This window comes from Oncorhynchus kisutch, linkage group LG11, assembly GCF_002021735.2.
Source record: "Oncorhynchus kisutch isolate 150728-3 linkage group LG11, Okis_V2, whole genome shotgun sequence".
NCBI lineage: Eukaryota > Metazoa > Chordata > Actinopteri > Salmoniformes > Salmonidae > Oncorhynchus > Oncorhynchus kisutch.
In genome coordinates this window covers 60,265,227-60,287,975 of record NC_034184.2, presented here as the reverse complement: position 1 = coordinate 60,287,975, position 22,749 = coordinate 60,265,227, and the positions used below count along the sequence as shown (strand labels likewise).

Below are 22,749 nucleotides of genomic sequence, written 5' to 3'. Positions count from 1 at the left end.
ATGATCGACACTGTGATGCCGTACAATGACTGGATTTGCGAGATCGCAAAGGTACAGTAGACATATGCTGGAGATACGAACTGACTTCACCAGCCACTGGGCACAGACGTCAATTCAAGATCTGTTCCACGTTGGTTCAACGTTTAAACAACATTGATTCAACCAGTGTGTGTGCCCAATGGGCATGCAGTTTCATGTCAGTCATGAACTATTGATGAACATAGAATTTTGACCCTCAACCTTGCAGATGTGCTCACCCAAACTTTTTTTGGTATCCACAGGGGTTACCCCAAAGCCCCATCCCACTCAAGTTGAGCCAGGTAATGCATAGGATCTTAGGAATATGTCCAGTTTCCTGTTTCTCATTCCTCCACTTCCTGTCTCCACTTCCTCCTTCTCACTATCCCTGCTCTCCTTCAAGCTCTTGGCCTTTCCCTTAAGTTAAATGAATCACTGCACATAATGTATAGCACACCTTCTTCTATCATTTAGTTTGCGAAGCATAGTTCAACACAAACACTAAGAGAAAATGTACTCTGTGAAATGTACTATTAAAAATCTAACAGGAAATGTACTCCTTTTTACATGCCTTTTCAGCGGTACAACCCTACAAGGACGGCTGGATTGAGTACAACGACACTCATATTCTTCAACACTGAGAATCTCCCATGGACGAGGCGAGGAATCCGATGGAAGAGAATTCTGTAAAAAGAACTTGGTGATCTGGTGGTCATTACTGCAGAGAGCGAGAGGAAGTTTATATGGAAACAGGTAGACACTTCTATACTGAACAAAAATATAAATGCAACATGAAAAAATGTCAGTTCATATACAGTACCAGTCAAATGTTTGGACACACTTTTTATTATTTTTCTATTTTCTACATAATAGAATAATAGTATACACATCACTACTATGAAATAACACATATGGAATCATGTAGTAACCAAAAAAGTGTAAACAAATCCAAATATATTTATATTTGAGATTCTTTAAAGTAGCCACCCTTTGCCTTGATGACAGCTTTGCACACTCTTGGCATTCTCTCAACCAGCTCATGAGGTAGTCACCTGGAATGCATTTCAATTAACAGGTGAGCCTGTACAAGTTCGTTTGTGTAATTTCTTTCCTTCTAAATGCATTTGAGCTAATCAGTTGTGTTGTGACAAGATGGGTGGTGTACTACATGATTCCATATGTGTTATTTCATAGTTTTGATGTCTTCACTACAATGTAGAAATAGTACAATAAGAAAAACACTTGAATGAGTAGCTGTGTCCAAACTTGACTGATACTGTAAGTAAATCAGTCAATTTAAATAAATAAAGTAGGCCCTCATCTATGGATTTCACATCACTGGGAAATACTGATTTGCATCTATTGGTCACAGATACCTTGAAAAAAATGTAGGGGCGTGGATCAGCAAACCAGTCAGTATCTGGTGTGCACACCATTTTGCCCTCATGCAGCATGACACATTTCCTTCACATAGAGGTGATCAGGCTGGTGATTGTGGCCTGTGGAATGTTGTCTGACTCCTCTTCAATGGCTGTGCGAAGTTGCTGGATATTGGCAAGAACTGGAACTGGCTGTTGAACAAGTTGATCCAGAGCATCCCAAACATGCTCAAATGGTGACATAACTGGTGAGTATGTAGGCCATGGAAGAACTGGGACTTTTTCAGCTTCCAGGAATTGTGTACAGATCCTTGCACATTGGGCCTTGCATTATCATGCTGAAACATGAGGTGATAGTGGTGAATGAATGGCACAACAATGGAACTCATCATGGTCTATAAATGCAATTGTGTTCGTTGTCAGTAGCTTAGCCTGCCCATACCATAATAACCCCGCCGCCACCATGGTGCACTCTCTTCACATCGTTGACATCAGCAAGCCGCTCACCCACAAGACGCCACACAAGTGGTCCTGCAGTTGTGAGGCCGGTTGGACGTCATTCTCTAAAATGACATCGGAGGCGGCATATGATAGAGAAATTAACATTCCATCCTCTGGAAAAAGCTCTGGTGAACATTCCTGCAGTCAGCATGCTAATTGCACGTTCCCTCAAAACTTGAGACATCTGTGGCATTGGGTTGTATGACAAAACTGCACATTTTAGAGTGGCCTTTCCTTGTCCCCACCACAAGGTGCACCTGTATAATGATCACACTGTTTAATCAGCTTCTTGATATGCCACACCTACCTGGTGGATGGATTATCTTGACAAAGGAGAAATGCTCACTAACAGGGATGTAAACAAACGTGTGCACTAAAATTGAGAGAAATACGTTTTTTGTGCGTTATTGAACATTTCAGAGATCTTTTATTTCAGCTCATGAAACATGAGACCAAAACTTTACACGTTGTGTTTATATTTGTGTATATGCAGTCCTGTGACGTCCAAAAAGCTTTGGTTCTTGGGATCTGATAAAGAGAGGATTTTACACTATGACAGGATGACAACAAGTGTCACTGAAATGTTCAATGTTCAATCTAGAAATGGTTGTTTCCTCAAAGAGTTGCAACTTTTTTCCAGATATCTAGAGGATCCGAGGGACAATATTACATTGGAATGACCGTTGGTTTGGATAAGTCTTTTAGGTATGTAAAATGACTGTTGACTGTTCCCTGGACATTTAAAACAACCTGAAGTCCTACCACCTCTTTTCAGAGATATTTGTGCATGAGCATGTTTTGTTTGTCACAGTCCAGTGAACATGCCTGAAATCTGTGCTTCTCTGCCGAGTGGAGAAACGTGTGCTTTCAAGGTGTGTAGTTGATTGAATAGATGCTCACAGTTCAGACTGGGTTTGTGTACTGTATGTTTCAGCTGGTTGGATGGGTCTCCTGTTGTGTTTACCGCGTGGGATCAAAACGAACCCAACTTTGCCAACAACGATGAGAACTGTGTGACGATATACAAGAGTATGGGTACGTCTAATTCCAGAGGGATTTAGCAGTTATGCTCTCGTTACTGTGTTGTTATACTGCAACATCCATGGGACTTTCTCTAACATTCAGGGAACGCTCCCAGGATGTAATTTTGTAAGCTGGGTCTATATCGGGTTGTGTCTCTTTGTTTCTCTGCATCTCTAGGGTACTGGAATGATATCAACTGTGGAGTAGAGCTGGCCTCCATTTGTAAAAGAACCACCAGTTTCATTAACACGACCATGGCCCCCACCACTGTACCCAGGGGAGGTTGTGTCCCAGAATGGATTGCTTTCCAGGGGAAGGTAACTGCTACACTACTACAGTACCACCACCACATACTATAAAATCATACAAGGACATCCTTCTGTAGTCTACATACACCTGCATGGTACACCAGCAGAGAGAACCTCACACAAACTACTTTCCTTATCATGTGATGACCCAATGTGATGCTGACCTGTGTGTGGAGAGTCATTGTCTACATCCCAAATGGCACCCTATTCCCTTTATAGTGCAATACTTTTGACCAGAGCCCATGCACTATAGAATCGATTTTGTTTGCTGTAGTAGCGCGTTCCAACACACAGCGTGTTGATGCATCATGTTTCCACAGTGCTACAAATTCATTGGAGACAGTGATAAGAAGCCATGGCAGGAGGCCAGGACCTACTGCATCAACCAGGGAGGGAACCTGGCCTCTGTCCTCAGCGAGAAAGAGCAAGGTGGGTGAGGAGGCCATCCTTCTAGAGGCTAGAGCTTTGGGTAACCGAAAGGTTGCTCGATCGAATCCCCGAGCTGACAAGATACAAATCTGTTGTTTGCCCCTGAACAAGGCAGTTAACCCACTGTTCCTAGGCCATCATTGTAAATAGGAATTTGTTCTTAACTAACTTGTCAAGTAAAATAAAGTTTAAATAAATAAAAGTGTACACCTCACCGCCAAATCTACCTGAGACAATGGCATTGCCCAAGGTAGAATGAAATAGAATGAACATTGAAATTCTAAAAAGTAATTTAGCATAAAACCATGCTATTAAAATTCTGTCAAATGTTATGTGTTCAATTATATTGAGGATTTGTGCAATTATAAGCATGCAACAAGAAATCTTATAGACATTGGTTAAAAAGTGCCAAATAATTGAAATGCTAACCAATGGAACAGGGGTTGATAATCCTTTGCATGTAAACAGTATATATGGATTCACTTGTTGACTCTTCATTGTTCTGACTGGTCTTCCTCCCAGCATTCCTTACCACCCAGATGCTTGGGAATCCTCAGGACATTTGGATAGGTCTGAACGACGTCAACTCGGAGATGCGCTTCCTATGGACGGAGGGGAGAGGGGTTTCCTATACCAACTGGGCAAAAGGGCATCCAATGTCAGTGCCAGACGGACGATATTCATTTATGGAAGAGGTACAAGACTTACAGTAAAAATAACTGTTTGCTGAACACAGATTAAGTGACTTCCTGGAAACAGATTAAAAATGGTTCTGAATAGAGAATCCCCCTTGAAAGTAGGTAGACTAAAATCTACTTTCAAGGAAGATTCTTTATTGAGAATGATTTTTAATCCAGAACTGCGCCTTCAATCTGGGTTTGAGAACCTTTACATGTTAGGCTTTGGGATTTTGATTGACTTATTGTCAATAAATCCAAATGCAAAACAGCCTTAACCAGTCAAATGAGAATTCTGAAGAGGGGATCTAACCTTTTCATCTCCTTCCCAATCTCTCTTCCAGGTGTTTGACTGTGTGGTTCTGGTGGGCAGCTCTCAAAAACAGGCAGGAATGTGGAAGGTCGAGGACTGCTTACTATCCCGTGGTTTCATCTGCAAAAGGAATATTGGTGAGAAGAAGCCATAGTTCAGTGAGGCTGCTCTAGGTTTGAAAAATTCCAGTAACTTTCTCACAATCTCCAGGTTTTCCAGAAATCCGTGAATCCTCCAAGCAGCATTTTATTTTTTATGTATTTTTTATTTCACCTTTATTTAACCAGGTAGGCTAGTTGAGAACACCTTTATTTAACCAGGTAGGCTAGTTGAGAACACCTTTATTTAACCAGGTAGGCTAGTTGAGAACACCTTTATTTAACCAGGTAGGCTAGTTGAGAACACCTTTATTTAACCAGGTAGGCTAGTTGAGAACAAGTTCTCATTTGCAACTGCGACCTGGCCAAGATAAAGCAAAGCAGTGTGAACAGACAACAACACAGAGTTACACATGGAGTAAACAATTAACAAGTCAATAACACAGTAGAAAAAAAATTGATTCTATATACATTGTGTGCAAAAGGCATGAGGAGGTAGGCGAATAATTACAATTTTGCAGATTAACACTGGAGTGATAAATGATCAGATGGTCATGTACAGGTAGAGATATTGGTGTGCAAAAGAGCAGAAAAGTAAATAAATATAAACATTATGGGGAAGAGGTAAAATTGGGTGGGCTATTTACCGATAGACTATGTACAGCTGCAGCGATCGGTTAGCTTCTCAGATAGCAGATGTTTGAAGTTGGTGAGGGAGATAAAAGTCTCCAACTTCAGCAAATTTTGCAATTCGTTCCAGTCACAGGCAGCAGAGAACTGGAACGAAAGGCGGCCAAATGAGGTGTTGGCTTTAGGGATGATCAGTGAGATACACCTGCTGGAGCGCGTGCTACGAGTGGGTGTTGCCATCGTGACCAGTGAACTGAGATAAGGCGGAGCTTTACCTAGCATGGACTTGTAGATGACCTGGAGCCTGGGTCTGGCGATGAATATGTAGCGAGGGCCAGCCGACTAGAGCATACAGGTCGCAGTGGTGGGTGGTATAAGGTGCTTTAGTAACAAAACGGATGGCACTGTGATAAACTGCATCCAGTTTGCTGAGTAGAGTGTTGGAAGCAATTTTGTAGATGACATCGCCGAAGTCGAGGATCGGTAGGATAGTCAGTTTTACTAGGGTAAGTTTGGCGGCGTGAGTGAAGGAGGCTTTGTTGCGGAATAGAAAGCCGACTCTAGATTTGATTTTAGATTGGAGATGTTTGATATGAGTCTGGAAGGAGAGTTTACAGTCTAGCCAGACACCTAGGTACTTATAGATGTCCACATATTCTAGGTCGGAACCATCCAGGGTGGTGATGCTAGTCGGGCGTGCGGGTGCAGGCAGCGAACGGTTGAAAAGCATGCATTTGGTTTTACTAGCGTTTAAGAGCAGATGGAGGCCACGGAAGGAGTGTTGTATGGCATTGAAGCTCGTTTGGAGGTTAGATAGCACAGTGTCCAAGGACGGGCTGGAAGTACACAGAAGGGTGTCGTCTGCGTAGAGGTGGATCAGGGAATCGCCCGCAGCAAGAGCAACATCATTGATATATACAGAGAAAAGAGTCGGCCCGAGAATTGAACCCTGTGGCACTCCCATAGAGACTGCCAGAGGACCGGACAGCATATCTGGAGAACCTGCCAGTTTTTGGCAAGTTATCGATAACCCTAGTTGAGGCTGTTCAATTCCAATTATTTGGTATGTGGTCCAAATAGAGTAACCCTCTTTAGGTTCCCCTCCAACAAGTCTCCTTTGGTTTCAGATTCTCAGATTGTGGTCCCTGCCACCACAGAGTCAACGAAGACGTTCTACAAGCTGGGAAATGACTCCTTCAAACTGGTGGTCCAGAAGATGAACTGGGACGAGGCCCGGAGGCAATGTAAAGCAAACGATGCAGAGTTGGCTAGCATCCTGAACCCCATCACCCAGGCCTTCATCACAATGCAGAGAAACAAATACCATGAGCCCATGTGGATCGGCCTCAACAACAACTTGGTAAAAGTCTTTACTATTGACATTGCTCTATGCCAATCATTTGGGTTACAGAGACTAAATATTCTAGACAATATGTTGATCAGACTAACTATAAATATGGAGATTTGTGATCTTCAATTTCCTCTTTACAAGGCCCAGTAGTTAAAAAATGACCTAACTTGTTGGACTCTGGCTTTGGTTTAAGAGCTAGTGCAGCTCCAAAGAGGACTTAGCATTGATATGATCTCCCACTGTTATCCATTGGATCTCCTACTCTGACGTGTTCATTTCAGAAACCAAAGTGATTTTGTGTTTGAAAAGCTGCAAGCTTTCAGCTGGACCTTGCTCCCATTGTGTGTTGTCTTTGTCTCTGTCTCTCAGACTGAAGGGCGTTTTAAGTGGGTGGATAACTGGCCTCTATCTTACACCAAATGGGGCGAAGATGAGCCAAAGAACAATATGGCCTGTGTTTACATGGATACGGACGCCAAGTGGAAGACAGGCGACTGTAGTAACACCTACTCCTCACTGTGCAAGAGATCACCAGGTCAGACAAGGCCTTTACTCCATTTACCCACAAAGTCTGTGTTTAATGCTTGATCAATCCAAAAGTGTGTCTTTTAAAAATGTTGTATGCAGTAATGTATCAGTTGTGCCGACATTGACCATATACATCTCATGTACATCAACTTCAGTATGTGAACTTCTCTGGCCTCTTTTAAAGACATAGCCCCCAGCCAGCCCCCTCAGCTCCCTGGCAACTGCCCCGAGCCCAAGAAACGCAAGACGTGGGTTCCCTTCAGGGGTTACTGCTACGCCTTCCTCAACTCTGTGGTGGACAACTGGGCCCACGCCACTGTGGAATGTCTCCGAATGGGTACACACTTCTTCTCCTTCACACCAACTGTCATTCAGACCACAATTGTTGTGTCCCAAACGGCATACTATTCCATGGTCAAAAAGTAGTACACTATACATAGGAACTGGGGTGCTATTTGGGACATACCCAATGTTTTAATTGAATGTAGAGCACATGAACTCATTAATTGAATGCAAGAAATTCAAAGTGATTGATGGTGATGATGAATACGGGTAGTACGTTTCTCTGACAACAGGAGCATCCCTGGTGAGTGTCGAGGATCCATTGGAGGCCAGATTCATCCAGGAGAACCTTGAGCTACTGCAGGATGGATCCAAGTCATTCTGGATTGGCATGCACAAAAGCCACGAAGGTCAGTACCTATGGTTATAAAATTCTGCGAAATTTCCCAAAATTTCCAACCAGGATTTCTGGAAAATAAAGGAATTCTTGAAAAATTACCGGAATTTTGAAACCCTATCAGTGAATTTTACTGACAACCCATAACATTGAGGCCGCTGGCTCAAAAAGCCTTTTCCCTCGAATATAAAACATGTTTAACTAGCAACATCAGCTAAAATGAACAAATGGCAAGTACAGTACCTACCCATCTCTTGCAATTCTAAGATTATGTCCCATTTACACAACCATGTTAATTGATTTATAGTTGTTCAATGACAATGAATCACCCATGTCAAAGGATATAGGTTTGACCCAATGTTCTTGTTCCAGGCGACTGGATGTGGATTGACAACAGTGTGGTGGACTATACCAACTGGAAACAAGGGATGCCAAAGAGTGAACAATGTGTGGAGATCCAGTCTGATAGTGGTCTGTGGAGCACTAACAGCTGCAACCGGTACAAGTCGTACATCTGCAAAACAGCCAAAGGTGAGTCGGACTCAGCTGATAGATTCAAGTATTTAAGATGGGATGATATCAGAGTCATTATTCAAGTCATCCTGTGTTTGTTTTATCAGCTTAGAATTGTCTTGCAATTATGTTTTGTGAACAACTTTATCTCTTTCTTTTGCAGTCATCACACCAACAGAGAAGCAACCAGTTGCTGGTGAGTGTCTCACAGCAGATATAATTGGTTAGCGTAAAGAATGATACATTTGATCAGTTTTGACAGTCAAATCAATGCTTTTCTTGCTCCAGGGCATAGTCCTGGGATCAGTTTCCCCTCACCCAATCCATAACCATTAGTGGAGAAAATGCAAAACTGATCCAAGATCAGCGTCTAGGGGCAACTTCACTCTACTCCACATGTCTGAACATTATATAGGGCCTAAAACCAATCCCACAATAATTTTGCCAATAACACTGTGACTTCCTTTCTTCTAGCTCCCCTAGTGGAGGAAGCTCCCCATGGTTATGCCGGCATCGCTGTGGCAGTCGTCTTGGTGATAATCACAGTGGTAGGACTCGGTGCCTTCCTACTCCGCAAACGGATACCTACCCCCGTCCTTGGAGAGTGTACTTTCGACAACACCTTGTACTTCAACAACCCCATCCGCCCAACAGCCACTGTGGACACCAAGGGCCTGGTGGCCAACATAGAGCAGAACGAAACAGCTTAGTTAGACAGGACACAAAGAACCACCAACAGGTGAAAACACTTTTGAGACAAGTTTTGATATGAAAAATACCCCAAAAGCATGCTGCTGGTGTTAAGGCCTACCCATTCTGAGATTGCAACTAAATCTGAAACCATTCACATACTATCTTTGTTAATTTTCTTGCTCTGTAAATAATGGGTGAAAATTATATGCACTTTGTGCATATCAGCATCAGGTGTCAAGGATACAGTCCAGATGTACAGCTAAGATTGCATATGCAACCCTTGCACAAATTATAGAATCAACAACAGTAATTTTGTTTGGTTTAGAGGAGCCTTGTACAGATTTATTTGGTGCGTGAAACTAAAGTTCAAAATACAACCACTGTACTTTGCTTTGTTTTTGCCAAGTTATATTGTAAATATATGCTCAAAGAGAGAGAAATAAAGTTTTGAAACAAATGTCTTTGACCTTATACTCTTACTCACACTTCTCACACATTGCATGCTAAATCAATACATACTGAATCCAGGCGCATTTAGAGGATTAATACAAAATGTTTGGAACTATATACAGTAATTGAGGTACACTTAAACACAGCTATCATCACTATGAGGCAGATTAAAGAGGTTATTGGATCGTTCCACCAATTTCGGTGACTTTTAAGAAGTGTGACATGGTCCCCCAAAAAAACTTTTGATTTCACCTAATTTTAACATTCTGTCATTAAGAGTACATGATCAACTTCATAAAAAACATGTTTTCCCATTTCAAGAGGTAAATAAATAAAAAATTACTACGGTTTGACCATAACAGGTTTGATGATTTTCATCTTAAATCAGCCATAAAACCCCTTGTGACAAGAGTAATCCAAGCTAACAATTCTAGGTAGAGAGAACATTATTGTAATGTTACCCGTAATGTCCAGTTTTCCGTTACTCAGGGGAACATTCTATATATAGTGTCTTCTGGAAGTATTCACACCCCTTACAGCCTGAATTTAAAATGTATTAAATGTAGATTTTGTGTCACTGGCCTACACGCAATACCCCAAATGTTCCTAAACATGCATCCTGTTTGCGACAAGGCACTAAATGAATACTGCAAAAAGAATGTGCCAAAGCAATTAACTTTTTCTCCTGAATAGAAAGTGCTTTGTTTGGGGCAAATTCAACATAACACATTACTGAGTAGCACTATTTTCAAACATAGTGGTGGCTCCATCATGTTATGGGTATGTTTGTAATCATTAAGGTCTGGGGAGTTTTTCAGGATAAAAGAGAAACGGAATGGAGCTAAGTATAGACAAAATCACAGAGAAAAACCTGCTTCAGTCTGCTTTCCATCAGACACTGGGAGATTAAATCACCTTTCAGCAGGACAATAACCTAGAACACAAGGATCAAATGTACACTGGTGTTGCTTACCAAGAAGACTATAAGTGTTTCTGAGTGGTCGAGTGAAAATCTATGGCAAGACCTGAAAATGGTTGTCTAGCAATGATCAACAACCAATTTGAGAGAGTTTCCTGAATTTTGAAAATAATAATGGGCAAATGTTGCACAATCCAGGTGTGGAAAGCTCTTAGAGACTCACCCAGAAAGACTCACAGCTATAAATCACTGTCAAGGTGGTTATATTGACTCAGGGGTGTGAATACTTATGTAAATTAGCTATTTCTGTATTTCATTTTCAATACATTTGCAAAAATGTCTAAAAACGTGTTTTGACTTTGTCATTATTAGGTATTGTGTGTAAAGGTATTGTTTGATTTAACAAAATGTGGAATAAGTCGAGGGATATGAATACTTTCTGAAGGCACTGTATGTCAAAGTGTGTCAAATATGTATGTTTATAAACAATTTACATTAAATGCATTATTTGTGTAAACAAAGGGCAGTGAATGGATCAGTGGTTCACCAATCAGACCATTGATGTGCTCGGCCACAGCAACAAGGGGGTGATGTGTAATGATGAAACAAGAAAGTTTCTTTGGAACCATCAGGCAACACAGGAATGTTCATGCAATGTTCCCACAAAACGTGTCTCGAACATTCATATATTATATTCTGAGAACATGGCACCCATGTTTTGTGTATGTTTGGTGGAACATTGATGGAATATTCTCCTAACCCTTAGAAAACTTATGAAACATTAATATTGAATATTCTGAGAACACTGTAATCATGGTTCTGGGTAAGTTATGTTTGACATGAAGGGAATGGTCTCCTGGAAACTGCCTATCTGTGCCTATCTGTGCGTAACAGGGTTGACGTGTTATGCTCGACCCGCTCAGTTTTCCACCACAAAACACCGGCAAATGGCCAAATAGAGCCAACTCAACCGGCTTTTCCACTTTGATTTGACTATTAGATGTTCAATGATTCTTCTGAAAAAAAGACGTTTTTTCAAGGATAAGTTTCACGTGACAGGTTTGTCCTTAAAATGAGGGACAGACATCAATGAATCTCTAATCACATGAAATACATAACACTCTTCAGAAATGACTGTCGAAGCAACAAAAGCACGAGAGCTTTACAATGATGATGACAACTTGAAGAAATGTTGGGGTTAAGTGGGTTAAAATCTTTCTAGAAGTCACAGAGGGTGCACTGAGGGTACACAGAGGGTGCACAGAGGGACATTCTAAAATGTTGAATTTTGACACTTCGGCAAGTTTTCATTCATATTAAAAACCTGATTGATTGAATTTTCCATGTGGTCTATATATATATATATATATATATATATACACTGCTCAAAAAAATTAAGGGAACACTAAAATAACACATCCTAGATCTGAATGAATGAAATATTCTTATTAAATACTTTTTTCTTTACATAGTTGAATGTGCTGACAACAAAATCACACAAAAATGATCAATGGATATCAAATTTATCAACCCTTGGAGGTCTGGATTTGGAGTCACATTCAAAATTAAAGTGGAAAACCACACTACAGGCTGATCCAACTTTGATGTAATGTCATTAAACAAGTCAAAATGAGGCTCAGTAGTGTGTGTGGCCTCCAAGTGCCTGTATGACCTCCCTACAACGCCTGGGCATGCTCCTGATGAGGTGGCGGATGGTCTCCTGAGCGATCTCCTCCCAGACCTGGACTAAAGCATCCGCCAACTGCTGGACAGTCTGTGGTGCAACGTGGCGTTGGTGGATGGAGCGAGACATGATGTCCCAGATGTGCTCAATTGGATTCAGGTCTGGGGAACGAGCGGGCCAGTCCATAGCATCAATGCCTTCCTCTTGCAGGAACTGCTGACACACTCCAGCCACATGAGGTCTAGCATTGTCTTGCATTAGGAGGAATCCAGGGCCAACCGCACCAACATATGGTCTCACAAGCGGTCTGAGGATTTAATCTCGGTACCTAATGGCAGTCAGGCTACCTCTAGCGAGCACATGGAGGGCTGTGCGGCCCCCCAAAGAAATGCCACCCCACACCATGACTGACCCACCGCTAAACCGGTCATGCTGGAGGATGTTGCAGGCAGCAGAACGTTCTCCACGGCGTCTCCAGACTCTGTCACGTCTGTCACATGTGCTCAGTGTGAACCTGCTTTCATCTGTGAAGAGCACAGGGCGCCAGTGGCGAATTTGCCAATCTTGGTGTTCTCTGGCAAATGCCAAACGTCCTGCACAGTGTTTGGCTGTAAGCACAACCTCCACCTGTGGACGTCGAGCCCTCATACCACCCTCATGGAGTCTGTTTCTGACCGTTTGAGCAGACACATGCACATTTGTGGCCTGCTGGAGGTCATTTTGCAGGGCTCTGGCAGTGCTCCTCCTGCTCCTCCTTGCACAAAGGCGGAGTTAGCGGTCCTGCTGCTGGGTTGTTGCCCTTCTACGGCCTCCTCCACGTCTCCTGATGTACTGGCCTGTCTCCTGGTAGCGCCTCCATGCTCTGGACACTACGCTGACAGACACAGCAAACCTTGTTGGCACAGCTCGCATTGATGTGCCATCCTGGATGAGCTGCACTACCTGAGCCACTTGTGTGGGTTGTAGACTCCGTCTCATGCTACCACTAGAGTGAAAGCACCGCCAACATTCAAAAATGACCAAAACATCAGCCAGGAAGCATAGGAACTGAGAAGTGGTCTGTGGTCACCACCTGCAGAACCACTCCTTTATTGGGGCTAATTGCCTATAATTTCCACCTGTTGTCTATTCCATTTGCACAACAGCATGTGCAATTTATTGTCAATCAGTGTTGCTTCCTAAGTGGACAGTTTGATTTCACAGAAGTGTGATTGACTTGGAGTTACATTGTGTTGTTTAAGTGTTCCCTTTATTTATATATATATATATATATATATACAGTGCCTTGCGAAAGTATTCGGCCCCCTTGAACTTTGCGACCTTTTGCCACATTTCAAGCTTCAAACATAAAGATATAAAACTGTATTTTTTTGTGAAGAATCAACAACAAGTGGGACACAATCATGAAGTGGAACGACATTTATTGATTATTCAAATCGAAAACGGAATAATTGGGCATGAAAAAATTCTTCAGCCCCCTTAAATTAATACTTTGTAGCGCCACCTTTTGCTGCGATTACAGCTGTAAGTCGCTTGGGGTATGTCTCTATCAGTTTTGCACATCGAGAGACTGAAATGTTTTCCCATTCCTCCTTGCAAAACAACTCGAGCTCAGTGAGGTTGGATGGAGAGCATTTATGAACAGCAGTTTTCAGTTCTTTCCACAGATTCTCGATTGGATTCAGGTCTGGACTTTGACTTGGCCATTCTAACACCTGGATATGTTTATTTTTGAACCATTCCATTGTAGATTTTGCTTTATGTTTTGGATCATTGTCTTGTTGGAAGACAAATCTCCGTCCCAGTCTCAGGTCTTTTGCAGACTCCATCAGGTTTTCTTCCAGAATGGTCCTGTATTTGGCTCCATCCATCTTCCCATCAATTTTAACCATCTTCCCTGTCCCTGCTGAAGAAAAGCAGGCCCAAACCATGATGCTGCCACCACCATGTTTGACAGTGGGGATGGTGTGTTCAGGGTGATGGGCTGTGTTGCTTTTACGCCAAACATAACGTTTTGCATTGTTGCCAGATGCATTTGGTTTCATCTGACCAGAGCACCTTCTTCCACATGTTTGGTGTGTCTCCCAGGTGGCTTGTGGCAAACTTTAAACAACACTTTTTATGGATATCTTTAAGAAATGGCTTTCTTCTTGCCACTCTTCCATAAAGGCCAGATTTGTGCAATATACGACTGATTGTTGTCCTATGGACAGAGTCTCCCTCCTCAGCTGTAGATCTCTGCAGTTCATCCAGAGTGATCATGGGCCTCTTGGCTGCATCTCTGATCAGTCTTCTCCTTGTATGAGCTGAAAGTTTAGAGGGACGGCCAGGTCTTGGTAGATTTGCAGTGGTCTGATACTCCTTCCATTTCAATATTATCGCTTGCACAGTGCTCCTTAGGATGTTTAAAGCTTGGGAAATCTTTTTGTATCCAAATCAGGCTTTAAACTTCTTCACAACAGTATCTCGGACCTGCCTGGTGTGTTCCTTGTTCTTCATGATGCTCTCTGCGCTTTTAACGGACCTCTGAGACTATCACAGTGCAGGTGCATTTATACGGAGACTTGATTACACACAGGTGGATTGTATTTATCATCATTAGTCATTTAGGTCAACATTGGATCATTCAGAGATCCTCACTGAACTTCTGGAGAGAGTTTGCTGCACTGAAAGTAAAGGGGCTGAATAATTTTGCACGCCCAATTTTTCAGTTTGTGATTTGTTAAAAAAGTTTGAAATATCCAAAAAATGTCGTTCCACTTCATGATTGTGTCCCACTTGTTGTTGATTCTTCACAAAAAAATACAGTTTTATATCTTTATGTTTGAAGCCTGAAATGTGGCAAAAGGTCGCAAAGTTCAAGGGGGCCGAATACTTTCGCAAGGCACTGTATATTATAGTATATATATTAAAGGGCACTTCATTTAATATAACAGGCTTTTAAAATTCAATATTGGTGCACAATTTCTACTTAAAATATCAAAGAGCAGTCATTTCGTGGAACAACCCTATTACACATATTTACGAGGACAGGAAGAGATGGAAAGAGAGAGGAGAGAGCTCAAATTAATGTTACCATTAGGACCACAAAGAGCCTCAGAAAGGAGAGTGGTGTGGAATGTCCAGTGTGCCCTTTAGGCTGTGCAACCCTGTCCAACAACACAAAGGAAACACAGTGCCTCAAAACCCACTCAAACCTAACTGTCAGCAGGTCCTTAACTACACACACACACCAGTTACGGTAATTAACAACTTCTGAGAGAAAAGAGAAAAAACAGACGTTGATTAAAATTCACTCCTTAACTCAGTCAGTCACTAAGTTAGTCAGCGAATCAAGTTAGTAAGACACTAACCCAGCTAACAATTCTAGGCAGAAAGAACATTTTTGTAACCCTAATGTTCCCCTAATATTCCCCTAATGTTTGTGTCTAGTTTTCCGTTAGTTCGTGGAACATTCTATCTATGTTAGCAAAAACCTTCTGCTAACCTTTTTGGTGTTAAAGTTAGGAGACCATTGTCTTAATGTCAAACATAACTTACCCAGAACGTGGTTACAATGTTCTCAGAATATACAACAATGTTCTAAAAGCATTTTATGGGACATTGCAAGAACATTCATGCATTCATTGTTCTGAAAAACAGCCCCAGATCATTATTCCTCCTCCACAAAACTTTAGAGTTGGCACTATGCATTTGGACAGGTAGTGTTCTCCTGGCATCCTCCAAATCTAGATTAGTCCGTCGGACTGCCAGATGGTGGATAGTGACTGATTCATAACTCCAGAGAATGCGTTTCCACTGCTAGTCCAACGGGGTTGAGTTTTACACCACTCCAGCCGACGCTTAACATTGCACATGGTGATCTTAGACTTGTGTGAGTGCGGATGCTCGGCCATGGAAACTCATTTCATGAAGCTCCTGACCCACAGTTCTTGTGCTAAAGTTGATTCCATAGGCAATTTGGGAACTCAGTAGTGAGTGTTGCAACTGAGGACAGACCATTTTCACACGCTGCGCCCTTCAGCACTCGGCGGTACCGTTATATGAGCTGGTGTGGCCTACCACTTTGAGGCTGAGCCGTTGTTGCTCCTAGACGTTTCCATTTCACAATAACAGCACTTACAGAAATGGGACAAATGAACTTGTTGGAAAGGTGGCATCCTATGACGGTGCCATGTTGAAAGTCACTGAGCTCTTCAGTACGGGCCATTCTACTGCCAATGTTTGTCTATGGAGATTGCATGTCTGTGTGCTCTATTTTATACACCTGTCAGCAACAGATATGTATAGGGGTAAGGTGACTAAGCAACAGGATAAAAGATAAACAGAGTAGCAGAAGCTAGTATGTGTGGGTGTGCGTGTGGGTAGTCAGTATAAATGTATGTGCATATTATGTGTGAGTGAGCAGATGATGGCATGAGTCTGTGTGCGTGAGTGTGTAGGGCCCTGTGAGTGTGCATAGAAACAGTGAAATACAAAAAATAAAAGGTCAATAAAGATACAAGATTAACTTAGAAATTATTGTAGCTATTTTGTTAGCTATTTATCAGTCTTATTGCTTGGGGATAGAATCTGTTGTGCCTGTTGGTGCCAGACTTGATGAACAGGTACCGCCTGCTGAGCTAAAGCAGAGAGAATAGTCTATGGCTTGGGTGGTTGGAGCCTTTTTTTCTGGGCCTTCCTACCATACCACCTGATATACAGTGTCAGTCAAAAGTTTGGACACACCTACTCCTTCAAAGGTTTTTCTTTATTTTTGCTATTTTCTACATTGTAATGTAATGGTGAAAACATCAAAACCATGAAATAACACATGGAATAATGTAGTAACCAAAAAAGTATTAAACAAATCAAAATATATTTTAGATTTTAGATTCTTTAAAGTAGCCACCCTTTGCCTTGATAACATCTTTGCACACTCAGCATTCTCTCAACCAGCTTCATGAGGAATGCAGTCTTGAAGTAGTTCCCACATATGCTGAGCACTTGTTGGCTGCTTTTCCTTCACTCTGTGGTCCAACTCATCCCAAACCATCTCAATTGGGTTGAGGTTGGGTGATTGTAGCGGCCAGGTCATCTGATGCAGCACTCCATCACTCTCCTTATTGGTCAAATAGCCCTTACACAGCCTGGATGTGTGTTGGGTCATTGTCCTGTTGAAAAACCAATCATAGTCCCACAAAGTGCAAATTAGATGTGATGGCGTATCGCTGCAGAATGATGTGGTAGCCATGCTGGTTAAGTGTGCCTTCAATTCCAAATAAATCACTGGCAGTGTCTCCAGCAAAGCAACCCCACAATCACAGCTCCTCCTCCATGTATTACGGTGGGAACCACACATGCGGAGATCATCCGTTCACCTACTCTTCGTCTCACAAACACACAGCGGTTGGAAGCAAAAATAAAACATCAGACCAAAGGACAGATTTCCACCAGTCTAATGTCCATTGCTCGTGTTTCTCGGCCCAATTCAACCATGAAAGCCTGATTCAAGCAGTCACCTCTGAACAGTTGATGTTGAGATGTGTCTGTTACTTGAACTCTGTGAAGCATTTACAGTGGGGCAAAAAAGTACTTAGTCAGCCACCAATTGTGCAAGTTCTCCCACTTAAAAAGATAAGAGGCCTGTAATTTTCATCATAGGTACACTTCAACTATGACAGACAAAAATATTTGTAAAAATCCAGAAAATCACATTGTATGATTTTTAATGAATTTATTTGCAAATTATGGTGGAAAATAAGTATTTGGTCACCTACAAACAAGCAAGATTTCTGGCTCTTACAGACCTGTAACTTCTTCTTTAAGAGGCTCCTCTGTCCTCCACTCGTTACCTGTATTAATGGCACCTGTTTGAACTTGTTATCAGTATAAAAGACACCTGTCCACAACCTCAAACAGTCACACTCCAAACTTCACTATGGCCAAGACCAAAGAGCTGTCAAAGGACACCAGAAACAAAATTGTAGATCTGCCCCAGGCTGGGAAGACTGAATCTGCAATAGGTAAGCAGCTTGGTTTGAAGAAATCAACTGTGGGAGGAATTATTAGGAAATGGAAGACATACAAGACCACTGATAATCTCCCTCGATCTGGGGCTCCATGCAAGATCTCACCCTGTGGGGTCAAAATGATCACAAGAACGGTGAGCAACACAGTAACACACTACGCCGCCAGGGACTCAAATCCTGCAGTGCCAGACGTGTCCCCTGCTTAAGCCAGTACATGTCCAGGCCCGTCTGACGTTTGCTAGAGAGCATTTGGATGATCCAGAAGAAGATTGGGAGAATGTCATATGGTCAGATGAAACCAAAATATAACTTTTTGGTAAAAACTCAACTCGTCGTGTTTGGAGGACAAAGAATGCTGAGTTGCATCCAAAGAACACCATACCTACTGTGAAGCATAAGGTTGGAAACATCATGCTTTGGGGCTGTTTTTCTGCAAAGGGAACAGGACGACTGATCCGTGTAGAGGAAAGAATGAATGGGGCCATGTATTGTGAGATTTTGAGTGAAAACCTCCTTCCATCAGCAAGGAAATTGAAGATGAAACGTGGCTGGGTCTTTCAGCATGACAACGACCCCAAACACACCCCCCGGGCAACGAATTAGTGGCTTCGTAAGAAGCATTTCAAGGTCCTGGAGTGGCCTAGCCAGTCTCCAGATCTCAACCCCATAGAAAATCTTTGGAGGGAGTTGAAAGTCCGTGTTGCCCAGCAACAGCCCCAAAACATCACTGCTCTAGAGGAGATCTGCATGTAGGATTGGGCCAAAATACCAGCAACAGTGTGTGAAAACCTTGTGAAGACTTACAGAAACGTTTGACCTCTGTCATTGCCAACAAAGGGTATATAACAAAGTATTGACCAAATACTTATTTTCCACCATAATTTGCAAATAAATAAATTAAAAATCCTAAAATGTGATTTTCTGGATTTTTTTCTTATTTTGTCTGTCACAGTTGAAGTGTACCTATGATGAAAATTACAGGCCTCTCTCATATTTTTAAGTGGGAGAACTTGCATAATTGGTGGCTGACTAAATACTTTTTTGCCCCACTGTATATGGACTGCAATCTGAGGTGCAGTTAACTAATTAATTTATCCTCTGCAGCAGAGGTAACTCTGGGTATTCCTTTCCTGTGGCGTTCCTCATGAGAGCTAGTTTCATCATAGCGCTTGATAGGTTTTGAAGAAACTTTAAAAGTTCTTGAATTTTTCCAGATGAACTCACCTTCATGTCTTAAATTAATGATGGATTGTCATTTGGGCCGGCAGAGTAACCTAGTGGTTAGAATGTTGGACTAGTAACCGGAAGGTTGCAAGTTCAAACCCCCGAGCTGATAAGGTACAAATCTGTCGTTCTGCCCCTAACAGGCAGTTAACCCACTGTTCCTAGGCCGTCATTGAAAATAAGAATTTGTTCTTAACTGACTTGCCTAGTTAAATAAAGGTTAAATAAAAATGTATCTTTGCTTATATGAGCTGTTCTTGTCATAATATGGACTTAGTCTTTTACCAAATAGAGCTATCTTCTGAGCTATCTTCTGTAGTAACCAAAAAATATACACTTTTTTGGTTACTACATGATTCCATATGTGTTATGGCATTTTATAGTATATTCTACAATGTAGAAAATAGTACAAATAAAGAAAAACCTTTGAATGAGTAGGTGTGTGCAAACTTTTGACTTGTACTGTAGATAACCTGGATGGTAGGAAGCTTCTCCCCAGTGATGTACTGGGCTGTCCGCACCACCCTCTGTCGCACCATGCGATCGAGGGTGGTGCTATTGCCATAGCAGGCAGTAGTGTAGCCAGTCAAGATGCTCTCAATGGTACAGCTGCAGAACTTTTTGAGGATTTGAGGGCCCATGCCAAACTTTTTCAACCACCTGAGGGGAAGAGGCACTGTCGCCCCTTCTTCATGACTATGCGCGTGTGTATGGACCATTTGAAGTGTTTAGCGATTTGGACATGAGGAGCTTGAAGCTCTCGACCTGCTCCACTGCAGCACCATCAATGTGAATGGGGGTGTGGCAGAGGTTATGGGGTTGGCCTATCAGGAAGTCCAGGATCCATTTGCAGAAGGAGGTGTTCACACCCAGAGTCCTAAGCTTGGTGACGCGCATGGAGGGAGCAATGGTGTTGAACGCTGAGCTGTAGTCAATTAACATTATTCTCACATAGGTATTCCTTTTATCTAGATGGGTGAAGGCAGTGTGGAGAGCAATCTATGGATCTGTTGGGGCGGTATGCAAATTGGAGTGTGCTTAGGGTGTCTGGGATGATGATTACAGAAGTGAGTTCTACATGGCAGTAGTCATGGTGGCATGACCTGATTAATGAGCTTTCTCATGTCGGCCTCGGAGAGTGAGATCACCCAATCTTCTGGGCCGGTGATGGCCCTCACATCCGGCACGATGTTGTTGTCAAAGCATGCATAAAATGCATTCAGTTCGTCTGGTAGAGAGGCATCATTGGGCAGATCACAGTTGGGTCTTCCTTTGTAATCCGTAATGGACTGTAGACCCTGCCACATGTGCCAGTTGGCAGAGCCTGTTTAATATGATTTCACCTTATTCCTATATTGTCCTTTTGCTCGTTTGATGACTCTGCGGAGTGTCATAGTGGGGTTGTGTATGACAGCTCTGTGTGTGGTAGCCCTGTCCTTTAGTTTAGCGCCAACCTCTGTGTTAATCCAGGGTTTTTGATTGGGGAAGCAGCGAACCCTCACCGTGGGGACAACGTGGCCGATACATTTTCTAATGAAGCCGGTAATGGAGGTGGTTAGCTCGTCAACAATCTCAACGGCATCTCAAAGCATATTCCAATCAGCGCTAGCAAAGCAGTCCTATAGCATAATCTCTGATTCTGGTTACCATTTCTCAACGGAGCGTTTCACAAGTACTTCCTGTTTCTTTTCTGCTTGTAAACAGGAAGCAGGAGTACGGAGTCATGATCAGATTTGCAGAATGGCAAATTTCTTGCTTGTGGTCTAGGACTTTATCGCCGCTAGTGGTATTGGAGATGTGTTGATGGAATTTGGGCATAACATGTCTTAGAGACGCAGAATTAAAATCGCTGGCAACCAGAAAAGCAGCCTCTGGATGTAGCTTTTCTTGTTGGTTTATAGCCTTGTACAGTTCATTAAGTGCCAACTTGTTATTTTCTTGTTTTGAGGTTGAAAGTATACAACAGTAACGATAACAGCTGAAAACTCCCTCGGGAGGTAGAAGGGTCGGCATTTGCCAATCCGGTATTCCAAGATGGGTTAACAGTGGGTTGACACTTCCACCGCACTGGAGTTAGCACACCAGTGTATGTTGATGCAGAGGCAAACCCCTCCCCGCCTCGATTTCCCTGACTCCACTGTCCTTTCCGCCCAGTGAGTTGGATAGCCATGGGGGGTATCTTGTCCGAGAGCCATGTTGCAGAAAAGCAAAGAATATTGCAGTATCGAGAATCACGATGGTAGCAAATCCGCGATCGGAGGTCATCCATCTCATTATCAAGTGACTGTACATTGGCCAGTAGAATGGAGGGAAGTGGCTGGTTTTCCCCTCACCTTAATCTCAGCAGGATCCCCCCTCTTGCCTTTGTAACAACGGCGTTTCCTCTTGGGTGGCCTGAAAATTGGGTCGTAATTACATATAGAGCCCCTGGCAGATTAATCGAAGTTGAAGCTGAAATTAGGGTAAGTAACTGTCGATCTGATGTTCAAAAGTTCTTGTCGGTTGTAAGAAATAATAGTGGATACATATCGTGAAAATAAAGTAAAGTAATTTCGTGAAAATAAAGGGTTGCAAAACGGCGCCATCTTAATCATGCAACGTACCCATTAAACGTGTCTATAACATTAATATCTTAAGTTCTGAGAACATGGTAATCCGATTCTGGGTAAATTCTAATTGACATTAATGGTCTCCGGAAAACATTCCTTGCTCATAAGGGAAACATTCATATAAAATGAGACTCTTAAGTGAACGTTGTGGAAATATTTGTTGAAACCTGAGAAGTCAGTCAGTCCCTCAGTCACTAATTCAGCCAGGCAGTCACTCAATCAGTCAGTCAGTCACTCAGTCATTCAGTCAGTCAGTCAGTCTCTAAGTCACTCAGTCAGTCAATCAGTCAGTCAGTCATTCAATCAGTCATTCAGTCAGTTAGTCAGTCAGTCCGTCAGTCACTAAGTCAGCCAGTCAGTCACTAAGTCACTCACTCACTTAGTTACATTCAATTACATGCAATGCAATGCAAGTCATCTGCAAAGAAAATATTTATAGCTATTACTGTATTACATAACAGCAGACTGCGGTCTATTTGGAGTGTGCATACTGATTGCTCTGTGGCAAAGAGCTTGCAGGAATGAGCAGTTCTCAGAACAGTGCTCTCTCAGGCTTCAATCATTCAACTAGATCATCTACACCCTTCCATTCTACCCTGCCCACCACCCCTTCCAACCCTCTCCCTCGCCCACCCCCAGCCTGTGGTGTGCTGCTCCCAGTGCCCTCGTTGTTTCTCCATGGCAACCGGAGCACTATAAGGCAGGGGAACTG

General features: G+C 42.5%; 1 protein-coding gene across 2 annotated transcripts in view; it reads left to right on the top strand.

Annotated features, from left to right (window-relative positions):
* The window catches only part of LOC109887965 (macrophage mannose receptor 1-like), a 29,130-nt gene extending 19,533 nt beyond the window's left edge, over positions 1-9,597 (top strand). For both annotated transcript variants that reach the window (XM_031835992.1, XM_031835991.1), the window contains exons 18-31: positions 719-771; positions 2,539-2,603; positions 2,833-2,933; positions 3,099-3,238; positions 3,550-3,658; positions 4,181-4,353; positions 4,680-4,785; positions 6,504-6,736; positions 7,097-7,262; positions 7,440-7,592; positions 7,831-7,947; positions 8,307-8,465; positions 8,611-8,643; positions 8,922-9,597. In XM_031835992.1, the coding sequence (XP_031691852.1) occupies positions 719-771; positions 2,539-2,603; positions 2,833-2,933; positions 3,099-3,238; positions 3,550-3,658; positions 4,181-4,353; positions 4,680-4,785; positions 6,504-6,736; positions 7,097-7,262; positions 7,440-7,592; positions 7,831-7,947; positions 8,307-8,465; positions 8,611-8,643; positions 8,922-9,157 (1,844 nt within the window). In that variant the 3' untranslated portion in view covers positions 9,158-9,597. The remainder of the gene's footprint in view (positions 1-718; positions 772-2,538; positions 2,604-2,832; positions 2,934-3,098; positions 3,239-3,549; positions 3,659-4,180; positions 4,354-4,679; positions 4,786-6,503; positions 6,737-7,096; positions 7,263-7,439; positions 7,593-7,830; positions 7,948-8,306; positions 8,466-8,610; positions 8,644-8,921) is intronic.
* Positions 9,598-22,749: the final 13,152 nt, after the last annotated feature.